Source organism: Dipodomys spectabilis, unplaced genomic scaffold (genome assembly GCF_019054845.1).
Source record: "Dipodomys spectabilis isolate Male_0828 unplaced genomic scaffold, ASM1905484v1 ptg000024l, whole genome shotgun sequence".
Classification (NCBI taxonomy): Eukaryota; Metazoa; Chordata; class Mammalia; order Rodentia; family Heteromyidae; genus Dipodomys; species Dipodomys spectabilis.
In genome coordinates this window covers 6789830-6802219 of record NW_024870701.1, presented here as the reverse complement: position 1 = coordinate 6802219, position 12390 = coordinate 6789830, and the positions used below count along the sequence as shown (strand labels likewise).

Below are 12390 nucleotides of genomic sequence, written 5' to 3'. Positions count from 1 at the left end.
ACATTAAAAGAATCAGCAATTATCACTTGAAGCCAGAGAGAGAGAAGAGAGAGAGAGACAGAGACAGACAGAGAGAGGGTGCAAGAATATGATCACGTATTTCTGGAACTTGCTCAACCAATTGGCAGAATTATTTCATAACAACTTTAGCGATTGCTTGCATGTCTTGAACCCCGTGGTCAAGCTGTTAAAGGCAATGCTTCCTTTTGATTTTGATTTGTCAGTGGGGGCAAAGAATCTACATATGCATGTCTTTCTCTGAAAATTGACTTCTTTGCATTGGCAAAGCAAAATTCCAAGCATTGATTATTTGCCCTCCCAGCATTCAGCATGTAGACTGTGTTCTGTAATAAAATAGAATGAGAGGAGCTCTGCTCACTGCACAGCTCACAAGCAGGACCCCAGTGTGGTGATGGTTCGGCTTTCCACATTTGTCTGTGTGACCCCTTCTTTCCACAGTTCCTTCAGCCCCTCTCCCTTCTTCTTTTAGGACTACTTTTACCTTCCCCCAAAATGTAATTGCTTAAATGTATTGTTATGTTTTTTTTTTAACATCTTAAGATAGAAAGACTCAAGAGTCTGGATTCCGTATAAAAACACATAACCAGTCTTCATAAATGAGTAGTAGGTCAAAGGTCTCCTCACAATTAAGACCCCCCCCAATAAAATATTGCTTTCATGTTGCAGCCAGAGACCTCATAAAATGTAAGACTATGTGGAGATTAGTTGCAAATTTATATTAAAATAAAAAAGCACAAAACACACACTTCTTTAAGCTAGATAAAGTAATACAAAAAAAAAAAATGCACTCACCATAAACAGTCTGCATTTTCTACACAGACCTGGGTTGTTTTCCTGTGTCCTGAAGTAATTTAGAAATAACAATTAGAAAAAGAAAAGGAATTTTTTTCCAATATAAAGCATGTTACTTGGGAAAGGAAACCTGAGCAGTTTTTAAGGTAATGAGAAATGTGATTAAAATGTATGATTTGTAAGAACAATATTCTAATATTTTAGGTTGCTTGGAAATTAGAATCATCTTAATGATTAGAGTGGAATCCAAGTCAAATGCCAGCATCTTTAATAAATCCTTTCCCTGCCTATACAGATTAATATTGTAGATGCAAACTTTTTTAGGTCACAGTGCACCCGGCATCCATCAGAAGTCAGTTCTGCCAACCCAAACACCGCCTCTGGCATATACAATTTAATTATTAATAGTATGTCTCCTAGGTAAACTGTTACACAGTCTTAGGGCCTTGTTTTGTAGTCATTAAAATTGAACATGTTTATATTATTGAAACCCTTGCATTCAGTGTGTAGGCTGAGTTGATCTTAAAGTATCCAAAGAGAATTTACCTGCCGTTCTGCTGTACATTTATAGACAGTGCCCCAGAGTAGCTGAGGGATATAATTTTTAGCATTAACACATTTAAATAGAGAACTGTTTGCAAGCTATAACTTTAGGCAAATACAATAAACAGGGTTTTGGCATCTGTGATTTCTTAACCTGTGGGTTGCTAAGAGAAATAGGAGGCATTTCTTTCGAGACAGAGCTGTACATTTGACAATTTTCGGCTTTACTTTAAAAGATTTATAGGGAGCAGGGCCTCCATAAACCCCGTTACTTTGGAGCTGTTTGGGTTGAATTAGGTGTTTGGTAGAGTGCATCTTAACAAAAGCCAGAGACCCAACCATGAGCAAATATAACTCAGCTCTCCCCAGGAGTCCAGCAGCCCTTCACACCCGGGAGGTGTGCCATTCAGCCTGCTCTGCCTGCTCCTGGGGAGTCTTTGGCTCAAGGCATTTCAGAAACAAAATAACACAAGTTCACCATCCTTTTATCATTTCAGTGTTTGTTCAAGCAAACAAGTTGCAGCAGCATATTTTCTCTGCCCATGGACAAGAAGACAAGATCTATGACTGTACACAATGCCCACAGAAGTTTTTCTTCCAAACAGAGCTGCAGGTAATGGCCTCACGAGGAAGACTGGGATTGAACCCGGGTGCTATCCTTCCAGGAAACAAGGGCATTTTAAATGGGGATGTATAGTACCACTCACCCCAGGCCACCATGATACTTTGTGTGTTTGGGGGCAAAGGGAAAATTAGAGACCAGATTAATAGACACCAAAGTAATTTTGCCTCTGGCTGCTGTCAATCATAGAAAGAACTAGAACAGACCTATAATTGGACCTTCTGACCCAGTGTGAGAGACGTAGGGGTCAGGTTCATTGGACTGTGGGATCATTCACCTTCCTTGTCACGGCTCATTTTCCCAAGTCCTGTTTTATTCATATTCTGTTCCCCCTGGACACCACACTGGATAGATGTACAGGTTATTGTTGTCCAGAGGGGCTTAACATTGGAAGGGAGAAGGGAAGAAAGGGAAATGTTATATTCTTGTCCAGCGTGTGCTTCTTCCATTTAATAAAACAGAATAATCATTACGCAAACAACAGCCTGATAGTTGAGAATTGGGCACCCAAAGGTGTTGGCTTTTGCCTTGAGATTCCTACTTACTAGACATGTGATTCACCGGGGTGCATAACATTTCTGAACCTCAGAGATGAAGGGGAAAAAATGAACAAGCTTTTCATCTTACAGGGCCGTTATAAAGTGAAAATGGAATCATGGGGGTGGATATAAGGTTTAAAATATTAAATGAGTATTTGTTTATTCGGATTATTTTTAGTTACAGACTAGTTATTAAAAATAGGAATGAAATGACTAGAGATGTAGTTTGCTGGTACAATACTGGCTTAGTGTATATAAGGCCTTGAATTCAATCCCTATACCATTTACAAAAGAAAAGGGAAAAAAAAGAAAGTCAGAGTCAGACAGGCAGAGTACACATTCCTGTAATCCCAGCCCTTAGAGTCTGAGGAAGAGGACCACAAGTACAAGGACAGTGTAGGCTAAATAGTGAATTAATTCCAGGTCAGATGGGCTACAAAGTGAGTCCTTGTCTCAAGAAAGAAAGATTTGTTTTTTTTTTTACAAAAATAAATAGTAGACCTGGGACCTATTCTAGAAGTCAAGTAACAAAGGAAAATAAATGTCCTGTTGTCACTTCATGCAGACAATGATGCTTTATCCTCATTTTTCTATGAAATAGTACAAGAGTGACATGCTTTTTCTTAAATAGTGTTTCCTATGGAAGAGACTAGAGTTACTCTTGAAATTATTTTGCCATTATTATTAATGAAGATATTTAGTCTGAATGAGGGTGAGGCTAATTTCTACACTGAACTCCTGGAGCAAATAAACTCTATGGATTGAGTTATCCAACAGAGGCAAGATCAACCTGCTCCTCTAAATCCTCCCCTTAGTGAGGTTCTGGGGTAACTTTAGGCCTCCCTGGGCTCTGATAAGACCAGGTATGGGTAAACTTTGTATCAAAATATGGTAATTGCTGTTTATCTTCTCAGTTAGCATTCTTTAAGTGAACTAATAAGTTAGATAACATTTAAAATATATTTTAAAATCCATTTAATTGTCACCCAAATCTGTGGGTTCAAATTAAATTTAATATTCTTATCTTATATGACTTCTAAAAATTAATTCCATTACATCTTTCACCAATTGAATGTAAAAAAAGTAGGTCAAGTTAGGCTATTGTTTCTTCTTTATAATTCATTAAAGAAATCCAAATTTCTGTTTGAAGTAAATATTATTCTTATTCGAATAGGTCAACGAATAAGTTATTTGGGGTTTGATTTTATGAAGTTGCAAAAGATAGTTAGTACACCTAATGACACAGTTAGTGAGTCTACTGTGAAGAAGAATGAAGAGGTAGGTTAAGAGCCAAAGATACAACCCAGGCACTGGTGGCTGTACACACCTGTACTCAGGAGGCTGAGATCTGAGGATTGCGGTTCAAAGCTAGCCCAGGCAGAAAAGTCTGTGAAACTCTTATCTCCAATAAACCACCAGAAAACCAGAAGTGGCTCTGTAGCTCAAGTGGTAGAGCACTAGCCTTGAGCTGAAGAGCTGAGGGACAGCGCCCAAGCCCAGAGTTCAAGCCCCATGACCGAAAGAAAGAAAGAGAGGGAGGGAGGGAGGGAAGGAGGGAGGGAGGGAGGGAAAGGAAGGAAGGAAGGAAGGAAGGAAGGAAGGAAGGAAGGAAGGAAGGAAGGAAGGAAGGAAGGAAGGAAAGAAGGAAGGAAGGAAGGAAGGAAGGAAGGAAAAGAAGGAAAGAAAGAAAGAAAAGAGATTCTGCAAGGAATAATATCTAATATGCTAGGGAAGGAAGTAGCGGTAGGGGCTGAAGTATGTTTGCCATAAATTTCTGCCCTCATTGTATACTTGTAAGTTGTCACCACATTGTGTCCTCCATGCCCTTGGTTAAAAGAATCCAAAACAATAGGTGTTTCTGACCCATTGTAGATTAGGTAAAAATAAACAACTGGAGACATCTTGCAGAGTTCCAGGTTTCACCTATGATTTGTAGGATTTCACATTTACTCTTTTGCAATTAATATACATCAGTGGTTCTTGGACTCCTTTGCAGTCTTAGAAATTATTCAGGACTACAAAGTGCTTTGCCTTATGCACATTACTACCTTTTGACATTCTTTATTATAATCCATTGTTTCCAATAATTTCAAAACTGAGAAATAAGTTAGATGTAAGGAAATAGCACATGTTCTATTGGCTGTCAGAGAGATGATGTCATCACACGCCTAGAACCTCTAGAGAATCCCACTGTGCATTTGAATGAACAAGTGGGCAAATGATATTGAGTATTGCCATGAAAGTAATTTTGATCTTACAGACTCCCTAAAAGATTCAGGGAAGCCACAGAGGTCCCCAGGCCACATTTTGAGAACACTGAGAGAAAAGTTTTAGTACAGAACCCACAACTTCTTCTGAGTGTTCAAGACCTTTGATTGAAATCAAGCTTCTCTCAAAATCTTTCTGCCTCATTCATTCAGATTGAGATCTGGGCCAGGACAAGATTTACTCTGTAATCCAAAGCTATGGGTATTATTTTAATTAGTCCCACAACTTAAAATAATGCATATATATATATATATATATATATATATATACATATATACTTAAAATCATGTATATATATAATCATGTATATATAATCATATATAATATATATGTCCTCTCTCTCTCTTTCTCTCTCCCTCCCTCTCCCTACCTCCCTCTCTCTCTCTTTCTCTCTCTCTCTCTTATAAGTTCTTTCTGTGTAGCCAGGTTGTCGTGGTACTCACTAAGTAGCTCAGGACAGCCTCAGTTTTGTAATGTATTTCATCTTGATGTGAATATTCAGGCTTAATATGTTCATATTTCTTAGATAAGAACAATACTTATAGTCAGTATTGGATAATTATTACAAACCTAAGATGAATCTAAGAAATGTTAATATTTCACTAAACTATAATCCATGGCTATGGTAATATCTGTGCAGGTCTATTTTCTGAAGTGCCCAATAAAATCCATGGGTTTAGTTTCAACAACTTTGGGGGAAAAAAATGAACTGAAGTTTATCCAGATTTCAGTGTGTATATATATATATATATATATATATATATGTATATATATATATATATATATATATATATATATATACTTTTACTTTACAGGACCATCCTGTGCTTTTGTTTTAATTACCCACATTACCTTAGGAGATGAAACTAATAAAATTGTGATATTGATTTTCGTTTCCTGTATTGCAAATAGGAATGGCAAATACACAAAAACCATGATACAGTTGAATTTGTGACAACAGAAAATAAGATCTACAACCAAAATGATAACAGGTAGAAAAAAATGCAGCCATGCCTTGAAATGTAAACTACACATAAAGTTTAAGCCCCTGGAACTTATCTTTTTTGGTGGTGGGAGGGCTTGAACTCTAGGCCTGGCACTGTCACTGAGCTCTTCAGCTCAAGGCAGGCACTCTACCACTTGAGCCACAGTGCTACTTCTGGGTTTCTGGTGGTTAATTGGACATAAGAGTCTCACAAACTTTCCTGCCCAGGCTGGCTTTGAACCGCAATCCTCAGATCTCAACCTCCTGAGTAGCTACGATTACAGGCGTGAGCCACTGGCACTTGGCTTATCTTTTTTTTAATGTCATTGAATATCAGTAAAAAGGACACTTCATATGAGCCTTTTTAAACCTAATTCTCTAAGAACTGAAGTCCTATTGGAGATCTTAAAGCATATAGATTATATTTCCCTCTGATATCAGAGCAAGAACAATAGGGGAAGTTTAGAATAAACATTCCAGAATAGTCCGACTAACATCTCTGTGGAATTTCTTTAATGATACATAAATGATGTGATGACTATAATAACTGAGTTAGATTCTTTTTGTGGATAGAAGTGCTTTCTTTGTTGAGTATAAAATTTATATACATATGTGGAGATAGACAGACAGACAGATAGATAGCAATATTAATAGAAAATACCTGCCATGTTGAGTGTGTGTAAAATACACATGTATGTATATCAGTAGATGCCCTCACATATAAATGGTGGATTATTTAATTTACATTACCTACAAAGCCAATCAAAATTCAGATTTTTTTTCATTCTATACAAATAATATTCTACACTACTAATTCAAGCATTTAGTCTCCAAACTTTGAACAACTTAAATCCCACTCCTTATTACTGGCCAAGATGAAGGCTTTCTTTCTGAAGACCACTTGCTCTAGGATACAGGGACATGCTGTTTGCCCATATCCAAGCTACAATCGTTGGCACCTCCCAAAACATAAAGTTTCAACTTCTAGTGCAGAGATGTGTGGGGTGTGTGTGTGTGTGTGTGTGTATGTGTGTGTGTGTGTACATCTTGGTCGATTTCACTCCTATTTTTTCAAGAAAATCTGCTATATTTCAAAGACTACCTGGCATGTGGCAGGAGGAGAAATGTGTTATGGAACAAAAGTTCATTATTTGAACTAAAAGGACATATTATTATTTTCAGAGTGAATGAACATGTTCAATGTTTCACATGTTTTCCTAATAGACCTCAAATTTTTTTTTTCAGCAGAACTTAGGGAAGCCACTTTGAGATTGGATGGCATGGTCCAAGAATAATATCCTCCAATGCATATTTGTATCCAGAGTGGTTTATACAGGTGGGAGCAAGGGGTGTCTTTGTAAAAGTGTTGAATAGGCCACTTTCTTCCAGTACACAAATGACTATTTAATTGGTGCCTCCAGGAAAGCTACAATTGGATGGCAGTAATGAAATCATCCTTTCCCAATGTGTCTGCTGAGAAAATCATCATCTTAGGAACTGGGTGGGAATAGAGGAAATTCCTGCAATGGGAGTTAGACCAGATTGGCCTAGCTTAAACTTGAAACCCCAACATGCTGGTGGTATTGCAATTTATTTTGAATTTAAAAGTAGGTTTTGATTCTTGGCCTTTCCCTTAGTTAAACCATGAATATAATGTTTTCCATATGTTCAGAATATGGGCATCTATTGACATTTTGTCGGGGGGTATGATGAAGTTTTCAGATACCACTGAAGGTTGAAATATGGCATTATCTCCATAGCTGTTTGAATTTCTTCTCAAATCACTTTTTGATCACATCACCTAAGTTTGATGCAAATTTTTCATACTGTAGTGTAACTGGTAATTGAGTTTTATAGTCACATTTCTGGAAGAAAAATGAATTCTTGCATATGGGGTGGGACATGCAAGAAAGCCATGCACAATTACAATGTGGCTATCAAATAGATTACTGGCTGCCTTGCCCACTTAGCAACTGGCCCTAAGCTTCCCTTTCATAAATTCACTATACATTCGTGTCTCAAATAATTAAATTACTTGTTCTGAGGCATTTAGGAATCATTGTTTAATAGCTAAAATCACAAGTGCTATATTTACTGTTCTAGTCTCAGTGCATTATTAAGGAAGAAGCTTTACTTATTAAAAATATAACTCCATCATCTTAAATATTTACCATGATGTTAAGCATTCCATGAAATACCAAAAAGTAGAAATAAATTTATAGTTCACTAGCAACTGTCAGATATACATATAAATAAATGAGATAATATATAGTCCATTGATTCCAAAAGAGAGTATTTATTCTCCTGCTAGAAAATCATACAGCTGGGGTTGAAGTTGATTTTGAAGTAGAGATAATAGATTTCATTTAATATTGCTTCCCTAGCTCTTATCTTGGCTTCTTAGTACTCACCTAAGAAAGTGAAATCAAGACTCATCATCATGTGGAAATAAAAGCTGTATCCTGGACCTACCCGAACTTTCCTTAGTCTTCTTAGTTCACAGGAATAATTTTCCAGTTAATCATACTTTGGCCCTGTTTTGCATTAGCTGGTTTTCCCAGTAAAACTTTTTAAATGTTAATCTTTTTCATGAGATAAGGAGTTTTGCCTTCTGTGTTTGTTTATTAGCTCCTAGCTATAACATAAAACATATGTTCTTTCAGAACTGTGTGGCAATTCCCTTCCAATTACATATGACCAAAACAAAAATTGTCCTGGGTTCTTTATATCAAAGGTGGGATCTAGGTGGCATCCGGAGAATAATTTATTTTAGTTTATTTTTGTCTTGATATTTCCCTGCCCATGAGAATAACATTCTCTTGCAAACCAGAGGAATGAGGCAGCGTGTATTATGCTTGGAGCACGTAAGATAAACTGGCCCTCATACCCATCTACTTACAACTTCCCTATGTTTTTCAAGTGGTTAATTTTTATTTCTCATAGAACAGAGTTTCTCTCATAATCCCCCTTCAAACTATAAAAGCCACAAGCCCATCCTGCTTTGCCTGCAATCCTGTGGTCTTCCCTTGAGCCCCTCAGATGGGAACAGTTGCCTGTCACCATGTTTAGACCTGACATATCCTGTCATTTGTGTCCATGGGGGGAAAAGTCATGCATCCCCTGGCTGGACAATCCAAGCCAGGTCCCTAAACCTCGTGCCTCTCTATTCCTCCTAGTCAGCCCCTCAAGACATCAGGAAGATGCTCACGGGAGTGTGTAAATTATGTCAAATGAGTCCATGGTTCTGGGACCATTTTATACATTGCCTTATTTCTTTGCTTTGTGGGCCTGTGGGGCTTTGGAAGCAAATTGGTGCTACAGCAACTTCCACTTAATTTGCTCAGTGGTTAAATTGATCTATCTTTTTTATTTGATCGGATCTCCAGGAACCGAATCATTTGCATTGATTTATTGATTGGTGCTATGTTTTCAACATTAGTTTTGATCACTTTTCAGCTGTTAATATTGGATAATTCAATCAGGATTGATTGGCCTTACCAGTGAAGACAGAAAGTTAATCACATAGGACACAGAAATAGGACAGAGCTAGCCTAACCTCAGGCTGATGTCCGACTCTCTCTCTCTCTCTCTCTCTCTCTCTCTCCCCCTTCTATTTCTCCCTCTCTCCCTCTCCCTCTCCCTCCCTCTCTCTGTCTCTCTGTCTCTCTGTTTCTCTCTCTTTCTGTCTCTCTCTCTGTATCTCTCTCTCTCTCCTTCTGTGTCTCTCTGTGCAATAGAAAAAGCACTAGTTTTCTTTGAGCTAAGAAAGGAGTTTGCAGTTTATAAGGCATTTAAAGGTGAGGTTGTTTTGTTTTATTTTTTAACAGAACTACCTTTAGAAATCAAGCATACAGAAAGATAAGCATGAGTGAGACAATGAAGTCATTTGGACTAAATGAGTAAATGCATTTTCAATTACCCATTTTGTACCAATAAATGCCTACTATCTGTGTGCATGCTTGGAGGCACAACCTGGGCTCACCTATTTCTAAATTTGGCCCTTACTGCTTCACCATGTGTCCTGGTCGTCAAATTTTCAAGAACCAAGTGGCAATTATAACCTAAATAAGAGCAACAGAGGTAATTGCAATAAGCAGAAACCACTTTATTTGTATTTGGATCATTTCTATCATATTCCAGCTCCATTTTTTTTTAAACAAAACAAAACAAAAACTTCTCCATCCATTAATTTCTTGATGTTTCCATCCATGCCTGGTTTCTGTTGTTAAAAAAGAAAGCACCACCTCTTCATTCTAGGACTCAATCCCTCCTCCAAAGCCCTGTTGTTAGTGATCTGCCATTACTTTTTTTTTTGGTCTGGCCCAGAGTTGACAACAGATGGCCATCTCCAAACTACCATCAGTGAGACTTTATGCAGCATCCAGCTAGGGTGTACTGAGGAGAGAGCACTATGGCCAGTTCTGCAGCCCCCTCCTCCCTCCCCGCCCCCTGGAAGGGCTCATCACCTCTGCCACATTCTGCTTTGGCTGGGCTTTGCTGGCCCTGCCATCTTCCATGTCGCCAAGACAGCAGGCTGCCACAGCACAGGAAGATCTGCCTCCATTATCAGCAAGAGACTGCAGGCACAGTTGTCCTGCAAAGACCGTTCCGTCTCAGTCAGTGCCTTTGTAGTCAGCTCCTTTAGAAGGACCTGGAAACTCAAATTTCTAGAACATTCTGCACTCCAAACCCACACGTTGAATTTCCCCCATGTGTTCCTCTTTTAGATGTTCGTTCCACACATGGATCGATTTCCCCACATTAGCAGGGACGGAGTGCCAAGAATAGACCCTTTGTGTTGACAAACTTTTATCTGAGTATTGGAAAACACCACTTCCACATAAAACTGTTGTGACAATTAGGGAAAGAAAGATGGTAATCGTGGACTTTATCAATTCCCTGAAATGAGCAGGGAAATACTCCAGCATCTTCTCAATCCATCGAGGTGATGATTTCTCACACTGCCACACACAATGAGCTGTGCTGGGCATTTGGAGAGAGATTGATAGGCTGCCCTTGATCTGGTTTGCTAAGGCAAGCTAGCTTCAGAGTCAGCCATGTATTTTAAGAGGAATTCACATTTGTATCCTTTATTGTTATATTTGCAGCAAATCTACAGCTGGTAACAGGCTCTGCCCTGCAGCTATTGCAGCTATGAAGGAGTAAGTTCCCCTCATTGGAGAGAGAGAGAGAGAGAGAGAGAGAGAGAGAGAGAGAGAGAGAGAGAGAGAGAAGAGAGCAGTGTTCAGTAAAAGCCCGAGACAGGGTGGGCAAGATGAGCACTGCTTAAAAGCACTGCTTGCGGTGCTGTCATTTAGAACAGCAACTCCGAGGCTCTGAACGGGAGTGAAAGGCAGGGTGAATGAGTCCTTTTGAAAAGTGGTGAAATTTCAAACTGCCTAAAATAACAGATCTCCCTCATTGATAACTTCATTGAATGGGTAAGTGTGGGATGCACAGGCAGGCGCTGCTCTGGCATTGTAGGGGAAAGCTGAAGCGAGTGAGGCTCTACATGTCCAGGGCATCGCTTCTTCCTTGCAAGGAGGGCCCCTCGGGGCCCCTCCTGCACCACTGAAACTCCTGAGCTGGCAGACGACATCTCTCTCCCTGGAAACCCAAGTCTCCCATCAAAGGTTTCCTGTTTTACATCACCCAAACTTGATTTTATAATTGTCTTCCTAACACCACTGGGCACATCTGCTAAGCTTGTGTGCCTTCTAGACATAGAAAAGGCGACTGTGATATCATTAAATATCAGCAGTGTGCTGTGCGGTGCTTTTGAGTTTATAAGGGTTGGAAGGTCACTGTGCAGGAAAATGGAACAGTATATTTGCTGTGAGACAGGCACCAAGACCTCACGCCCATACTCAGTTATAATTCATGACAGTACTGGTGGGGAGCCCTTCTCCCTCTGTAGAGTTAATACATCTCTACTGAAGCCTGCAGAGAAGAGCACCCTGCATCCCCCCCACCATCTGTGCAATCACTTCCGTGTGCCTCCTCAATCTCTCTCTCTCTCTCTCTCTCTCTCTCTCTCTCTCTCTCTCTCTCTCTCTCTCTCTCTCTCTCTCTGTCTCTCCCTCTCTGTCCTTGGTGCTAAAATTATTTGAGAATGCTGATTTGTAAAAGTGGCTCATTCCCAAATCAGGGCAGTCAGTCATTTAACTAAGGGAAGAGCTAAAGTGAACAAACTACAAGGTTGTTTAATGTCTCATTTAGGAAATATCAATTAGAAAGTAGAGAAGCCGCAACAATCTTAAACCAATTGCTGACTTGAGAGCCAAGGAGGTGCTGCTAGTTAGTAAGAAGGACCCATGGCCTGGGCCCTGGGAAGCCAGAGAGGCAGTACAATGATCTCCCTCCCAATCCAGGTTCACCCTGTTCCAAAGCTGAGGTCAGTGCTCAGGCTGTGGGACCTTAGTGAGTCTGTGGTCTTGAGAAATCTTTGTCTGTTCATCTCTTGGCTTGACCAACCAGCATCAAAACTGCCAACCTAAGACTGTCCATGAGGTGATTAGTTCTGGGCCTCAGAACAAATTGTGCTACCCTGGTCTAAGTACAAAATGAGCAAATCATACCAGTGCAGAACTCCACTTAGTAAAACTATAACAGGCTAGGTG

The 12390-nt window shown here is 39.4% G+C and overlaps 1 protein-coding gene across 1 annotated transcript in view; it reads left to right on the top strand.

Annotated features, from left to right (window-relative positions):
- The window catches only part of Znf521 (zinc finger protein 521), a 288604-nt gene that overhangs the window by 258878 nt on the left and 17336 nt on the right, over nucleotides 1–12390 (top strand). Inside the window, exon 7 of the mRNA XM_042675234.1 lies at nucleotides 1854–1969. Coding sequence (XP_042531168.1) covers nucleotides 1854–1969 — 116 coding nt within the window. The remainder of the gene's footprint in view (nucleotides 1–1853; nucleotides 1970–12390) is intronic.